This window comes from Mercurialis annua, linkage group LG7, assembly GCF_937616625.2.
Source record: "Mercurialis annua linkage group LG7, ddMerAnnu1.2, whole genome shotgun sequence".
Classification (NCBI taxonomy): Eukaryota; Viridiplantae; Streptophyta; class Magnoliopsida; order Malpighiales; family Euphorbiaceae; genus Mercurialis; species Mercurialis annua.
In genome coordinates this window covers 4,370,675-4,388,096 of record NC_065576.1, presented here as the reverse complement: position 1 = coordinate 4,388,096, position 17,422 = coordinate 4,370,675, and the positions used below count along the sequence as shown (strand labels likewise).

At 39.6% G+C, this 17,422-nt stretch overlaps 2 protein-coding genes across 2 annotated transcripts; both read right to left on the bottom strand.

Moving 5' to 3' along the window:
• Window positions 1-5,517: 5,517 nt before the first annotated feature.
• On the bottom strand, window positions 5,518-9,435 carry LOC126656666 (uncharacterized). Its single transcript, XM_050351275.1, has 2 exons — window positions 7,468-9,435; window positions 5,518-7,377 (listed from the first exon to the last, which is right to left on the bottom strand). Exons 1-2 carry the CDS (start codon window positions 9,433-9,435, stop codon window positions 5,518-5,520), a joined length of 3,828 nt encoding a protein of 1,275 aa, XP_050207232.1.
• A 74-nt stretch (window positions 9,436-9,509) lies between these two features.
• On the bottom strand, window positions 9,510-10,047 carry LOC126656665 (uncharacterized). Its single transcript, XM_050351274.1, has 2 exons — window positions 9,655-10,047; window positions 9,510-9,587 (listed from the first exon to the last, which is right to left on the bottom strand). The coding sequence occupies exons 1-2, from the start codon at window positions 10,045-10,047 to the stop codon at window positions 9,510-9,512; spliced, it is 471 nt and encodes a 156-aa protein (XP_050207231.1).
• Between the last annotated feature and the right edge of the window lie 7,375 nt (window positions 10,048-17,422).

Genomic DNA, 17,422 nt, shown 5'->3' with positions numbered 1-17,422 from the left:
TCTAAACTTGATTCATACCCCGATTAATATATTTTGTAATGATTATTCTTGAGTTATAGTGTGTATAAATGTTTGATAAATATTTCATGATTGTTAAAATATTATGGATTATTATCTTAATAAATATTTTATGAAATGTGCATTCTATGATTGGTAGAATTTTATTATTCTCATCAAAGAATAAAATGGTGCAATATAAAATTAAGTTAAAGAAAATTTAACATTTGAATGATCAATTTGATTGGGAACATAGTAAACTTTTGTTTCTAGTTCATATGAAAAAAATTCAATAATTTATTTTTAAAATTGTGACTAGATTAATACGATGATGATGTGTATGATTACATAGTAGATTAATTTTTGCATTGAATATGTCTCTTTGTAGTTATTATTGAACTGAAATCGCTTCGAAAAATATCATAACCAAACTTAATAAGGGTGAAAAACTCCATGACAACATCTATAACATATGCCATCTGAAAATACATTATGTGTTTGAGGAGCAAGAAGCTCTTGATGTTGTAAATAATGTAATGATGAACCAGTAGCTGATGAGGGAAATGTCAATGATGCGCAATTTAAGTGCGACATGGCTACATGCACTATTTAGAAGAAAAAGGATTCAACTGCAAGAGGAATCCTTATCAATTGATGATTTGGTGTATAAGTATCAGCATTTTTCTACTGCTAATGCCATGTGGGTCGCTTTGCGCGAGAAGTTTGCAGGAACTACTGTCTCCAGACTTAGGCAGTTGACTATCAAATTCGACACTTACAAGAAAGTCTCTAACAAAACTTATAAGAAAGTCCCTAACAAGACAATGAAACAACATTTAAGGGATATGTCGAATATGATATTAAAGCTCAAATCAGCTGGACATAACCTCACAAATGAACAACAAGTCCAAGCGATTATTCGATCTTTGTCCAATAATTGGGAGTACATGTAAGTGAACATGACTCAAAATGGGAATATTAAGACTTTTAGTAGCATTGTGCGCCACTTGGAACTTGAGGATGAGCGCCTTGAGGCTGCTAAACCTGATATTCAAGCATATATTGCTGAATCTAATTTCAAACAAGGTGGTCATAAGCATAAATGGTCCAAAAAGAGTTGGGAAAATAAAGGCAAGGTGGATGGAGCTGGACTTGGACCAAAAGGTGGTGATACAGGTCGATCTCAAGGGGTCGCCCGTACTGTTTTTCCTGCACAAATAACAGATGTAAGCTCAAAGGACTCCAGGCTGGTTTAGCCTGGAAGCCACTCCGATGCTTAAGTCAATAAGGGTTTTTTAGTGAGTAAATGAGTGTTTAAGTGTTTAAGTCTTTTTCTGCGTACCTTTCCCAACATTCTGAGGCCTCCTTTTATAGTGAGCTTATGGCAGTTGTCATCTGGTAAATCGTGGGTTTGTCCCACGATTTCTGATGATGGTTAAGACACGTTCTCCGATTATCCCGGGTAGTGGAGATAAGGGAACGAAGTGGACGAGGTAAGTTTGATATTGAGCGGGCGAAGTCTGATCAAGACCGTGCTGGGCGATATTTATATCATATCTGGGCGATATTCCTTTCGGAGGGCAAAGTGGGCGAGTATAGCGTTTCCTAGGCGATGCTTGGAGTTCGGATATTCTTAGGTCGGTATCAGATGTCCCCCCCCCCCCCCCCTCATGATCTCGCTTAGTCAAAGACTTGAAGCGCCAATTTTCAAAATTCAAATCCCCGGATTTTTCGAGATTATTTGAATTTCAAACTTTTCCTTCAGCAGTTACGAATTTCAAGCGTTTTTTGGCATATAAAAGAACGCAACCGTTGGTTTTCTTTCATTGATTGATTGATTGTTTCGAGGAGTTCCCTGCTACTAGGTACTTGAGTGCTCTATTTCTGACTTGACATATAAAAGAGGTACTAGTTTCTCATTTTAATTGTTATTCTTGCTCTCTGTTTCGTCTAGTTCTTTCATCGTTGCTAATCATCTTTTCTAAACAGGCTTCTTCGAGTTATATAGTGCCAGATTTTCTTCTTTCATCAGTAAGTGACTTAGCTTTGCTTTTCTTCTAGTGTTCTTTTTATTTTCTGCTCTATTCTCCAGTTAGCATTTTTTAGGATGTCTTTTTCCGAGGTTTCCTCTACCACTTCTTCTTCTTCTTCTTCTGAGGGTGCTTCCAGTGGTTCTCCTTATCCTACTCCTCTTGCAGTGCTGGTTGATTTGAGTTCTGACGAGGAAAGGTTATCTCAGAAGGTGGTTCCGGATAGTGAGGAGGGCGTGCCCCTTGTGGAAGATATTGATGCGCTTTTAGGGCCTAGTGATAAAGATGCGGGAGGCGAGGTTCCCTTGGGAGGGGTTGATGATGACGAGGGCGAGTTGGGCGATGACGAGGAGAATTATATTTTGAAAAAACGTAAAGCTTCCAAAAAACGTAAAGCGTCTCCTGAGGCGTCCTCTGGCAAGAAAATACCTTTGTCCGAGTGGCCCATTGTCCTTGGTCAAAGTGCCCTAGTATGGATTAGGGCGAGGTACGAGATTCCCCCCACCATCGGGCTCCGGATTCCTTCTGAAGGATCGGCTGTTGACCAAGTCCTAGATGACGACAAGCAGTTGATTTTTATAGAAGATTTTGAAGCAGGCTTGAGGCTACCACTTGATGGCTTTACACAAATGGTGTTTGACCATCTTAAAATTCCTTTAGGTCAACTCCATCCTAACGCCCATCGCCATTTGACGGGGATTTTCATTCGTGGGCTCCATCTGAAGAGGTCGGTTGGCTATGAAATTGTCCGGGCGATATATTCTCTTGGGAGGAAGAAAAGTGATGAGTTCTTCTATCTACAACCCGGCCGATCTCCCTTTTGTGGCCTTCCCAATTCTTTAAAGCGGTGGAAAGGTTCCTTCGTGATTGCTAAACAGGAAGGGGGTTGGGGCTCCATCCCCAATGTATTTTTGGAAGGTCCTAGGAAATTGGACAAGGTTACATTGAACGAGGATGATCAGAAAACGTTGACTTTGCTCCGGGATGGCGAGAAGGTTCATGTGGTGAAGCTTATTGATCATTATTTTGGCTGGGACCAAGGCGTTGCTTCCAAGAGAAGCAGGAGAGTAAGGAGTGGCAAGAAGGGGAAGAAGAAGAAGAAGAATGATGATAAACAGGAAACCTCGCCTACAAACGAGGGCGAGTTTCCTGATGGGGGCGAACCACCTCTCTCTTCTCCCCTTAATATTTCTTCTATGCCCCTTAGTCCTTCTGGTACCTTGTTTGTACCATGAAGCTTTTGTTCTCTTTGAATTCTGATTTTTAGTTCCTGATATTTGTTTATTTTCTTGGAATTCTCAGTGGTTGACTTAAAGGAGCTCCAACAGAAGGTTATGGAGGATAGAAGAGCTCGCCGAGAGAAAGAGGTGCGGGAGAAGGAGGCTCTCGCCCAGGCTGTCTCTGCGAAACTCTCCGAGGTGGGGAAGGGGCCTCAAGAAGGGGGGCGATGTTCCTTCCAAGACCGGAGATAAGCTGCCTTCTTCCCAGAAGGATGATGGCTCTGCCCCAAATCCTCCTGTTGCTTCCAGGGTGGTGCTTCCTGGTTTTGCAATTAGGGAGCCTGTTCTGAGTCCTCCTTCCGCTGCTGTTCCCTCTTACACTGGTAAAGGGAAGAACAAAATGGAGGTTCCCTCGAAGGATAAGAAGTCTAAGTCCATTCCTCCTCCTCCTCCGGCTGTAATGACCGCTTCTTCGGGCTCGAAGAGACGAGCTCCTTCCTCTGGGGGCGAGGATGTTGCTGAGGAGGGTCCTTCCATGAAGAAGCCTCGGAAGGACGTTATGGTGACTCAGGTCGATCTTATCCTTCAAAAGTACGGGATGGAGGCCACTAGCCGTTGTCCGGCTGTTGCGGCTGACATCTTTAGGGGTTCTTGCTGCCCTTCTGATGTCGATTATTATCTGAGAAGGCCGGACGACGTGCTGATCGACGACTGCTTTACCGGCCTGCTAAGGGTGATTATTTTCGTGCCTTTTTTTCTTTTCCTTTTTTCTTCTTTTTTTTTTATTAACGTTACTTTATTTTGTTTCTAGACCGGTTTCGCCATCCGCCAATACTGCTCAAACCGTCTGAATGACGAGGATGTGCTAGCCAAGCTGAGGGCGGAGTACAAGCTTTTGAAGGGGAAGCATGACTCCCTTAAAGCTGAGCATGGCGGGTGTGCTCCTAAGCAAACCTCTCTTCGCGCCGATGTGGATCGGTTGTCGAAAGAAAGGGAGAGTGCCGTCAAGCAGCAGCAGGCGCTATCTGCTGAGGTCGCCCGCCTTAAAAAGGAGAATAAGAGTTTATCGGCGGAGGTGGTGATCAAGGGGAGTGACTATGAGGAGCTGAAAAAGGAATTTGATACCACTGTCCTGGCTCTTACTGAGAAGGTGTCTGCTGCTGAGAAGAAGCTTTATTTGAAGCGGGGTCGATTGACTCGTGAGAAGGAAAGGCGTCGCCGCAATACCGCCCAGCTGGCCAACGATCTGGCTGATTTTACTGAGGCCATTGTGGGTACTTACTTAGAACGTCATCCTGATGGTGACGTTGACTTTTTGTACGGCTTTCCTTCTGGGGTCAATAGTGAGAGCGAGCCGGATTCCCCTGAAGACTTGTTTGTTTCCATCAAGTCTGAAAAGTGTGGAAGTGCTGCTGAGGAAGCCAAGCAGTCTGCCCAAGGGGCCCAGGAACCTGCCAAGGCTGGCGAGAAGCCTCTTGTTCCCGGTTTGGGAGGTAGTCCTGAGGAGAAGGACTTCGGTTTGATTATTTCTTCTGAGCGCCCTTATGCTGCTCTGGAGTTATTGGACAGACCCTCTGATTTGGATTCTATTCTTCCCGGGGCCGATCCTCTAAGTCTAGCCGACGTCCCTTCTCCTACCCGGTCCGACAACATTGTTGTCGCTGCTTCTTCAGTTGCGGGAAATTCGCAGGAAGCATTATCTGACCCCGCTGCTTCCGAGGTTGTTAAGGGAGCTCTCCCTGATAAGACTGAGGATGTGAAGCTTTAGGAGCCCCTTCCCCCCCCCCGTTTTTTTTTGTTATGTACTTTGTACATTTGTATATTTTCTTTTGTTAGGAATTTTATTTTCCTTTGTAATTTTTTGTGGGGCGTTTACCCTCTTTTTAATATATATCTTTTTTTGCCTTCTTTATATTTGAGATAGCTAATTTCTGTGTTCTCTTTATTTTGGGCGATATATATATCGGCCGGGTATTTTCCTTTTTGGGAATGAACTCGTCAGTTCTCCTCTTTGGAAATATTTTAAATAATAAATGATTATGGTAAAGAGACGATATCTGTGGAAATTCCTTGTCCGAGCAAGGGTAAATTAAAATGCTTGCATAAATACAATATCGTGACGAAATATCACTTGTAGAAATTGAAACACAATGCTGTGATTAAATATCACTTGGAGGAATTGAAATACAATATTGAAACTAAACATCGCTTGACTAATTATGTTAATCTTTAAGGAATAACTAATCATGTTGGATGGCGACCCGTTGTCGCTAAATCTTCCTCAAGTTGTTGGCGTTCCATGTCCTTGGTATGATTCTTCCCATGGAGTTAGTGAGCTTAAATGTTCCTTCCTTAATGACCTCGCTGATGGTGTAAGGTCCTTCCCAGTTTGGCTGCAGTTTTCCGCTTCCTGCTTCTCCTTTTTTGACTTCGGTCTTTCGCATGACGAGGTCGCCTAGTTTGAATTTTATTTTCTTTACATGGCTGTTGAAATGTTTGGCCATCTTTTGTCTGTAGGCTTCCATCCTGATATCTGATCTGTTGATTTTTTCAACCAGGAGATCCAGATTGTTCCTGAGCTCTTCTTCGTTTTCTTCTAGGTTTAGCTGGTTGTCCTCTGTCCTTGGTGTGGGTGCGCCAATCTCTACAGGAATTACAGCCTCCGTTCCATAAGCTAGGGCGAATGGAGTTTCGCCCGTTGATTCCCTAGGGGTGGTACGGTAGTTCCATAGAACGCTGTAGAGTTCTTCTACCCATCTTCCTTTGTATTCGTCTAATCTTCTTTTTAGTCCGGCCAGTAGAATCATGTTGGCCACTTCGGTTTGCCCATTTGATTGTGGATGATAAACCGAGGTGAACCTCAAATTGATTTGATATTCGGCACAGAACTTTCTGAATTTTGCTGAGTCGAACTGCTTTCCATTGTCTGTGATTAGCACCTTCGGTATTCCAAACCTGCACAAGATAGATCTAAAGAAAAAGTTAGTTATGCGTTGCTGGGTGATTTTTGCCAGTGGTTCTGCTTCTATCCACTTAGTGAAATGGTCGATTGCCACTACCAAGAACTTCCGTTGTCCTGTAGCCAAAGGGAGAGGTCCTAGGATATCCATACCCCACTGGGCGAAGGGCCACGCACTGCCGATCGGTTTCATTTCTGAAGCTTGCTTTCTTGGTACCAAAGCATGTTGCTGGCAAGGCCAGCATCCCCTTACTAGCGTTGTAGCTTGTTCTTTCATCGTGGGCCAATAATAGCCTTGTAGCAGTGCTTCGTCATGTGCTCCGCAGGTCCCCTCATGTAATTCTTTCATGATGTACTCTCCTTCTTCTTTGTTCACACATCTTAGCCAGGGATGGGTGAATGACCGTTTGTACAGCTGGCCGTTGTATATTCCGAACTTTGATGATAGTATCACTATTCTTTTGTCTTCCTTTCTATCCTCGAGGAGTATTCCATTAGCCAAGTATGCTGTGAGGGGGGTCATCCAGGTTTCTTCCCCTTCTACCATCAGTACTTCGCCTTCTTCAATTTCTTCTTGGAAGCTAGGTTGTCGTTTGATTTCATGAGGGATGTTTCTCATTGAGTCGTAATTCTTTGTTGCTGCCCACTTTGCCAATTCGTCTGATCTTCCATTCATTGCTCTAGGTATTTGCTGTAACGACCAGGATCGCCCATTATTGGCAAAGAAGGTTTTGGCTTGCTTGGCGTATTTCTTCAATGTAGCTTCTTTTACTTCGAAGTTCCATGAGACTTGGTTCACGACTAGTTGTGAATCACTATAGATCTGGACTTCGGAGATATTGAGTTCTTCGCACAATTGCAACCCTGTTATCAGCGCCTCATATTCCGCAACATTGTTGGAAGCTGGAAATTCGAGTCTTGCTGAGTATTCCATTTGGATTCTTCCTGGTCCTTTGAGCACGACTCCGATACCCGCTCCTTCTCCGCAAACTGCTCCATCGACGTGTATCTCCCAAGGAGTCGTTTTGTCCTCCATGGGTTCCTTGAATGTTAATTCTGCGAAGAAGTCGGCTAGTGCTTGAGCTTTCATTGCTTTTCGAGCTTCATAGATAACGCCCAGGCTTCCTATTTTGACGGCCCATTCTGCTATGCGTCCACTTGTCTCCGCCTTCTGGAGGATTTTTCATAATGGTTGGTCGGTCCGTACAATGACTTGGTGTCCTTCGAAGTAATGTCGGAGCTTGATTGTGGCGGTGTATACGCATAGCGCCAGCTTTTCCAACTTTGGGTATCTTAGCTCCGCATCTCTGAGCACTTTGCTAATGTAGTAGATCGGGTATTGTTCTCCTCCTTTTTCCGATACCAATACTCCTGCTATTGTTTCGTCAGAGCAAGAGATGTATAAATATAACACGTCGCCCGGATCTGGTCTCGCCAAAAGTGGGGGTGAGGATAGGAAGCTTTTCAATTCCTCAAACGCCTGCTGGCATTCTGCTGTCCATGTGAAGTTCTTGATCTGTTTCAGGGTTTTGAAGAAAGGTAAACATCGTTTGGCCGAGCAAGACATGAACCGACCTAGGGCTGTGATCCGGCCGTTGAGTTTCTGGACTTCGTGAATGGTCCGAGGTGGCGCCATTTTCAAGACTGCTTCAATTTTATCTGGGTTGGCTTCAATCCCACGCTGGGAGACCATGTATCCCAAGAACTTTCCTGCTGGTACTCCAAATACACACTTCTCCGGATTTAGCTTTAATTGGTATCTTTTCAGCGTTTCTAAGACTACCTTCACATCCTTTGGATGGTCTTCAGTCCTGACACTCTTAATAATCATGTCATCCACATAAACTTCCATGTGTTTTCCAATCTGATCTCTGAATATGAAGTTCACCAACCGCTGGTATGTGGCTCCCGCGTTTTTTAGGCCGAACGGCATCATCTTATAACAAAATAACCCCTGGTCTGTTACGAAAGCCGTTTTTTCCTGGTCTTCTGGTGCCATGGGTATTTGATGGTATCCTGCTTTGGCGTCCAGGAACGCGTATAGGGCGTGGCCCGCCGTAGAGTCCACTAATTGATCGATGCTTGGTAATGGGAAACTATCTTTAGGACATGCCTTGTTTAGATCTGTGAAGTCTACACACATTCGATAAGTGCCGTTGGATTTTTTCACCATTACTACGTTGGCCACCCACTTTGGGTAATAAGCATCTTTGATCACGTTTGCTTCCTTCAATTTGGCGATTTCTTCTGCAATGGCTAGCTGTTTTTCGGGCGAGTGTCTTCTATTCTTTTGTACTACGGGCTTTGAGTCGGCCGCTATGTTTAACCGATGGCATATGACATCTGGGTTTACTCCGATCAGTTCTTCTGTTGTCCAGGCAAAGGAGTCTCCCAGTGTTCTGAGGTTTTCTGTCAGAGACCGCTTGATCCCTTCCTCCAGCTCGTCTCCGACCACTATCTCTTTTCCTGGGGATAGCTCTATCTTCGTGGTTCGCCCATAATGTTCTGCCTTCTCTGTCCTTTCTGGAGGTTCCATTGTTAACACTGGCAAAGTTACGTGAACCTTTTTGAGGGCCGTGAAGTATGCCTCTCTTGCTGATTTCTGACATCCTCTGACTTCTGCATCGCCTTCCCTGGTCGGGATTTTCATCAGTAAATACCTCACGCAAATGGACGCACACGTGTCGTGTAGTAGTGGCCTTCCCAGGATTGCGTTGTAGGCGAAGTCCATATTGACTACCATGAATTCCGCTCGGACTTCTTTATAGATTTCTCCATCCCCCAGTTGGATGCTTATCTCTAATGATCCTTCCACCTGTACAGATTTGCCTCCCAGTCCTACCAACGGAGTGGAGACCCGTGTCAAACTTTCCTTTTTTAGTCCGATCCTTCCAAATACCTCCATCGTGATCATGTTGACCGAACTTCCCGTGTCTACAAGCATTCGGGATACTTCGAAATTGTTTAGTCGTCCCTTGACAACCAGGGCGTCTTCGTGGGGGAGTGATAACCCATGGCTATCACTTTCTGAAAAAGATATGCTCCCAAACTTCTTTGCTTCTGGTGCACTTGGGCTGACAGAATAGACCGTCCTAGCCGCTTTCTTTCTTGTGGTGTTGCTGTCTCCTCCGGTTGATCCGCCCATTATTACGTTGACCACGCCTGTTGGGTCTGGTCTAGGTCTTCTGGTGGTCTCTTCTTTTCTTTCTTTCTTTCTTTCTGCTTCCATTTCCCTGGTTTCGGCGTCCCTTTTCACGAACTGGGAAAGGGAGCCTCTTTCTATTAATTTTTCTATTTCTTCCTTCAGGTGCCAGCATTCATCTGTGGTGTGGCCGTTATCTCTGTGGAACTCACAGTATTTGCTGTTGTCCCTCTTGCTGGCTGATGAGGCATTCATTTTTCTTGGCCACCTGACCTTCTTCCGGTTGTCTTTCACCCAAAATAATACATTGGTTCTGGTAGTGTTTAGGGGGGTGTATCGCCTGTCCTCATCCGTTTTTCTCTTATTTCTGAAACGGTCGTTGCCTTTTTCCCCGAACCTTTTTCCTATGGGCGATCTATCCCCATTCCTTCTTTCTGAGAATGTTCTTTCTTCCGTCCGTCCATGCCGATTTTCTATCTCTCTCTGTCCGTCATCCACCCGGATTTGTGTATGTGCGATGGTCATCAACGTAGTGAACGATTTTGGTGATTTAGCCAGCAATTCTTTTCTCAGGTCTGAATTAGTGGTCCCGTTGAGCAGTGCCGTATAGGCGATCTCCTGAATCAGTTCTTCTATCTGCATCGCCTCCTTGTTGAACCTTTCTATATATTTCCTGAGTGTTTCCCCGTCTCTCTGCATGATGGCTAGCAGGTCCGTGGACAACTTCTTTTGAGGAATTCATGCTACGAATCTGGCCTGAAATAAACCTGAGAATTGCTTGAATGTTTGTATCGAGCCCGGCTTCAAACTTTGGTACCATTCCTGTGCCAGACCTTTCAGGGTAGTGGGAAACAGTTTGCACAATACATGATCCAGGTTTGTCTGAACATTGATTACTGCTTGGAATTTATGCACATGGCTCTTGGGGCAACCGGTCCCATCGTAAGATTCCAAATTTGGAGGATATTTGAATTTAGCAGGGAACTCGTGAGAGATGATGAGATCTGCAAGAGGTGAGTCACTCCGAAGGGATGTATCTATGTCTTCACATCTTATCCCGAGTCTGCTCATGACCTGACGTACTTTTTCCTCCAGACGTTCTTCCCTTTCCTTGGGAGCGTGTTGTTCTCCCATCCACCTTTCATCGTCCGGGATTGTTATGGGGGCGTTTTGTCTCTGGGCAGAGTTGTCCGGCGTCTTTTCTAGTTCGAGTGGTTCCTTTCCCTTATCTAAGGATGAGGTCGATTTCTCTGCAGATGATTTTGTTGATTTGGGCTCTTGCAATTGTAGCGATACTGTCTGTTTGATGTCTTTGAGTAAACTGGTGATCTCCAAGAAAGCTTTGAACATCGCCTGACTGCTGATGGGCTCCTCATTTGACGCTCCGTTGATTGGAGGTGCCGTCTGTCTTATCGCCTGAGGGTCACTAGTTTCTCCTTCTTCACTGCCTGGGGGAAACAGGTTTAGGGCCGGCGGTTCTGTTTCCCTGTCTCCTCTGTTGGTGGCCGGCGGGATATCATCTCCTGGGGGATCCATTCTGGAAAAACAAAGTCTGAAAAATAAGGAACGACGAAACTAATAAGTTCCACGCTCACCGCACCAAATGATACAGGTCGATCTCAAGGGGTCGCCCGTACTGTTTTTCCTGCACAAATAACAGATGTAAGCTCAAAGGACTCCAGGCTGGTTTAGCCTGGAAGCCACTCCGATGCTTAAGTCAATAAGGGTTTTTTAGTGAGTAAATGAGTGTTGAAGTGTTTAAGTCTTTTTCTGCGTACCTTTCCCAACATTTTGAGGCCTCCTTTTATAGTGAGCTTATGGCAGTTGTCATCTGGTAAATCGTGGGTTTGTCCCACGATTTCTGATGATGGTTAAGGCACGTTCTCCGATTATCCCGGGTAGTGGAGATAAGGGAACGAAGTGGACGAGGTAAGTAGAACGGGCGAAGTCTGATCAAGACCGTGCTGGGCGATATTTATATCATATCTGGGCGATATTCCTTTCGGAGGGCAAAGTGGGAGAGTATAGCGTTTCCTAGGCGATGCTTGGAGTTCGGATATTCTTAGGTCGGTATCAGGTGGAAACAAGCACCAAAGACGTGGTGGAAAATGGGATAAGACTAAGTTGACCTGTACATTGAAGCTAAAAAGGTAAAGTCATATCTTACTTCTCTTAAGAGAAGTTTTTGTTTCTATTTTTTTATATTTCTAGTACTTTTTTGCTAACTGAATCCCATCCTATGTGGAGTGTAGATTCAAGAGCCACAAACCGAATAGCTAGAGACATAAATGAATTTTGTCGAATTACAAGTGGTTAAAGGGATATATGTAGGCAACAATGCAAGAGTTCAAGCTAAAGGAACTAGCACAAACAAATTGATTTTGCAAGAAGGCTAGATTATATATCTACATGATGTCCTTTATGCTCTGAAGATTCGACGGAACTTGGTCTTCGTTATTGCTTTGTTAAAGTTAGGATTTGGTTTATTTTTGAAGATGTTTATGTTAAGACTTCTAATGGTACTTTATATCATTGTTGTGGATTTTATGTGGATGGTTTTATAGTTTTAAACACTAATTGTTATTTTAATAATAGCGATGTTTGTTTTTCATTATTTTCTCAATCTAGCAATCATGATATGGCATTGCTAAATTAGAACATATTGGGCAAGATAGAATGAATAGATTGATACGTGATGATCTTTTAGGATCAAACACAAAATTTATTTCGCTCACTTGTGTTTTTACAAGAAATAACAACTAGAACACCTTTTGAAAAGGGTAAACGAGTTGAATTTTCTTTTTGCAACTTATACATTCGAATATTTGTGGATCAATGAATGTTCAAGAAAGGCATGGTGTTTCATACTTCATTACCTTTATAGATGAGTTCACTCGATATGTTCATGTCTATCTGATCTCCCATAAATATGAAACATTATATTGTTGTAAAAGCATTTATGTGGTTAATTTTTTATTTTAGTTCAATTTTATATCAAAATAATAGAATCAAAGTTTTAACGAGATAGTTATAATGTAAAGCGTATACAATGTATTTTTGAGTAAATTATTGTAAACAAATTCTAAATTATCTTTTTTTCTCGGTTGGAAAATGAAAAGCAAAGGGGGAAGATACATATTAGAGCATATAACTTTTTTGATTTACTAATCAATTCATAACAAAAATAGAAAAAAGGCGGGTATGCCGTAATTTTCATAGAACAATGTCTTTCAATTTGGGAAAACAATTTGATATAACAATTGAAGAAGAAATATAAATTGGAAAACAAAAAACTGAGATTTTGATTGTCATAAAGCTTGAAGATAAGATAGTAGCAATTAAATACTTTTTGTCTAAAGTTGATGTCAACTAATATCAAGTATTTTTTTTTTAAAAAATTAATCTCCTATAACTAAAGAAAATCTAACATATATTGTTAATTTTATTTTTGTTTAAATGCATGCAGAAAAGAGCTTTAATGTTCGATTTATCCGCCCATATATCATAAAGTTGCATGGATACAACGACTCCAACCTTTGTTTGATTTTAGACTTTTTACCCAAACAGTAAGAGAATGTATTCAAAGAGTTTACTTGGAAAAAACAGTATCTGTTTTAAAAGATATTGCAAGTAATGTTGCATATATTCACTCTCAATTGAACCTCGTGTTAAACGATCCGAAACTATCTAATGTACTATTGGATGAGGAGGACAACGTTAAATTGTCTGATTTTTTAGCTATTGTTGAGGAGGAGGATCTTCAAATGTCTACACACTAGCATATGGGACTTCATAAGTTAAAAGATTTGATAATATAATAGTCTTAACTTATTATTTAAAAACATTTTCTAAATAAAGACAAGATAACTTATTGTGTAAAATATGCAATTAAATTTCTAACTTACTGAAGAATGTATTTTAAATCATATATGTAACATGTTTTTATAGAGAAAAGGGCAAACCAAAAGGTAGATGTAGGGTCAAATCCAAGGTAAGGCGAGCTTCGGTGGTCGTCCCACATGACTAAAGGAAGTCTTTAGACAAGCTGCAATTCTTTTTTCAATAAATTTATCAAAAAAATATATATTTTTCTTGTTCATAGATCCCTTTTCTGACCCTAACTAGACTATCCTTATTTTTTAGGCTCATTTACTTTCAAATTATCTAACTTGTTGAGTAGTTTAGCAGACGTTGGACGTCTCTTTTCATTGAAACTAGCACAACTTATTGCTAGTTTGATTATTCTTTTTACCTCTCTTTGTGTGCTCTGCTTGATTTCAATCCTTAGTGGACTACATAATTTGATTTTATGAGATCCTCATTGGCATCCTTTAAAATGCTCTTCTTTATTTTTCTATTTTCATCATATTTTTGAGGTTACTGTTGTGTTTTCCCAATATCCTCCTGATCAGCTCTTCTTAAAAGTTGAATCATCTTGATGTTGAGATTTGTCTATTTTATTGTTTGGAGATCTTGTTGAATTCATAAATTTTAGAATCAAACTAGCAAAAATCAAATATAATCATGTATATTGATTTGAAGAATCATATTGTATTTAAGAACTTCTGGTGCTGCATATTCTTTAGTGAATATATTTTCTTATTTACCCAGCTTTACTATAGCTCAAAAGTCACAAAGTTTGGCGTTGTTTATGTTGAGGATTACACTAACCGACTTCAAATCAAATAAGACAACACATTTATTATGTACGTACCGTACGTTATTTCAATTCTAAGGCAATTCTATCGCCAAAAGGAGCTTTAGATAGTAAATAACCCTATTGATTTAACTTACTGATAAAATGTATATTAAATTTAATATGTAACATGTTTTTGTAGAAAAAAGGGCAAGCCAAAAGGTAGATGCAAGATCGGATCTAAGGTGAGGCGAGCTGCGGCAGCTGTTCCACCTAACTAAAGGAAGTCCTTACGCAAGCTGCAATTCTTTTTTTAGTAACTATAAAAAATATTTACTTTTTCTTGTTCATATACCTCTTTTCTGAACCTAACTGGATTTTCCTTGTTTTTTAGGCTCATCTACTTTCAAGTTATCTAACTCGTTGAGAAGTTTAGCAGACGTTGAACGATCTTTTTCATTAAAATTAGCACGACCTATTACTAGTTTGATTATTCGTTGCGTGCATCCACTTGATTTTTATTCTTGATGGACTCCACAATTTGATTTTATGAGATCCTCCATGGCGTCCTTCAAAATGTTCTTCTCACTTTTTCTGTTTTTATCGTATTTTGAGGTTGCTGTTGTGTTTTTTCAATATCCTGATCAGCTCTTCTCGAGATTGTATTTGTCAATTTTATCGGTTAGAGTTCTTGTTAAATTTATAAATTTTAGACTTAAACTAACAATAATATGATCATGTATATTAATTTGAAGAATTATATTATATCTAAGAACTTCTGGTGCTGCATATTCTTTTGTGAATGTACTTTCTTGTTTATCCAGTTTTACTATAACTCCAAAGTCACAAAGTTTCTTGTTGTTGTTTATGTCAAGAAATACATTAACCGATTTTAAATCAAATAAGACAACATCTTTATCGTGTAGATAGCAAACAAAACTAGTATTTTGCTTAAAAATCTTTACCAAATCTTCTCGGGTAAACATATATTCTATCGAAAAGCACATTTTCCATACATATTTTGTGGAGATCGAGATGTTGATATATTGAAGGGCCAAAAGAGTTAAATCAAAAGAATTTCTAAAATATATATTTTCACACATTATATATCACAAATCCAAATCCATATATTATTAAAAATCATTCAAAATTTATTAAAAAATTGGAAAATTTCTTTTAAAATCAAATTATATAAATCGATAAAAACCGAACAGGAGTATAATTTTCGAATCTATACAATTTCAAGTAATTTTTAATAAATTTACAAAAATTATAACTTTCTACAAAAATTATAATTTCATCCATTCTTTATATAATCATGTTAGAAATATTACCAAGTTAGCTGCTGATAGCACAAGTTTTGTCATCAAAAGGCATCCAACAATGCCACAAGTAATTTAAGATCTAAAAAATCTGAAAGTGAAAGAGAGTGAGGCATGCAATAGTTTTAACAAGTAGAGCATGTAAAAAAAAGGGATAAATACTATAACCCCCCTGAGTTTATACCATAATTACAACTTCATTGGCAAATCTTTAAAAGTGAATTAGTACCCCTTTTAGTATTGATTATTTCAATAATAAACCCCTTCCGTCCCTTGGTCTGTCAAATGTCCGTTAGTTTTGCCCTTTTTGTTGATCAAAGTTTAAAATATATTTTGAAAACCCGAAAATACCCTCATCAATTCCCTACCATTCCCCCACCCATTCCTTCTTCCACCTCTACCATGATTTATACTGGTATATACATATTTATTATTTTTGAAAATTTCAGAATATTTTTGTTTTCAACCTCCTGCTTCATTTGACTCACCAAAAACCCTTGTCATTTCTGATTATATATACTTTTCAATGTCTTGTGCATTTAACATTTATATTTTCTTGTGTTTAACTCACACGAGAATTTGTAATGGCCGCCGCTAACTCCAACTCAAAAAAAAATCATAAATTTCATAACTAATAATAAACTAAAATTATTTTATTTACTGTAAATCCTTAAATCACATAAACAATATTAACAATATAAATTAAAATTAATTACATTGAATAAGAAAATCAAACTAGAAATTCTAAAATCAATAACAATAATCTAATTTGAACTGTACTAAAAACCCTAAATATAACCCATTCAACTTTTAGGAATTCATGTTTAGCAAATACTACATACCTCATCAACTGATAATGTTTGCTTATTTTAGGTCATTCAATAAAATCACAAACAAGAATTAGAAATTGTTTAATGAGAAAGGTAAAACGTAGAAAGTGAAAAGAAAAGAAAGATTATGAAATAACAATAGAAAGAGATGGAGCAAGGTAAGAGACGGAGGATTCAAAGTAAACCATGGCTCATTTTTTTTTGATCAATTTGTGTGTTATATGAAAAGCCAGAGACTTTGATAGAAAGAGAAAGTTTAAGAGACAGAGAACAAATTTGATCAAAAAAGTTCAAGTGAATTTATTTTTATCTTCAATTGAAAGGGTAATGTTGTCTTTTTTAGCATAACTAATGGATATTTGACAGATTAAAGGACAGAGGGAGTATATAATTAAAATAATCAATGTTCAGGGGGGAACTAATTCACTTTTTAAAATTAGCTGATGAAGTAGTAATTATGATCTAAACTCAGAGGGGTTATAGTATTTTATCCCAAAAAAAATTATAGATTAAAGAAAAATTGTTATGTTCAATCTATCTACATTTTTTATATAAGTGGGAAGGGGGCGAGAGGAGGAAGAAAATTACACTATTGACTTTTAATAATAAAAATATTTATAAAATTATGTAAATATATAACTCGAACCTTCATTATTTATTATTTGAAACAATTTTTGTCTGAATTCACCAATAATCCAAAAGAGATTGAGGGAGTAAACCCCAACATTATATCACATTGCCTGAATGTAGACCCTGAGGGTAAGTCGGTTAAACAAAAGAAGAGAACTTGCTCGGTGGAGAAACAATTAGCTATCAGAGAAATAGTGGAGAAGCTCTCAAAAAGGTTAATTACCCGGATTGACTGGATAACGTGGTGCTGATCAAGAAAACCAATAGAAAATGGAGGTTGTGCATTGACGAGGTGATTAAAAGTAAAAAAATAGAGTTTAGTGTGTTTGCGGAAAGAGATGGAGAAGAGAGCATATCAAGCATAAGTTGAAAGTTCATCTTCTCACCATCTCGCTGTTTAAATTGCAAGAATTTGATGTTAAAATATATAAAGTTTATGCTTGATAAATCACCACCGAGCTCCGAGCTATAATGACCTGAAAACACAAAACAGAAAGGTTAGAAGTAACACCGGTGGGGGGTCACCGGATGTCCGCTCCGACGATTTAGTCAGTTTTTCAGTGGGGAAATAAGAAGAAAGGAAATGAGTATAAGAATGGTGAAAGAAGAAGTATCTTAGGGTTTTCACATTAGGTGGTTTTTATAGTTCCACCCGT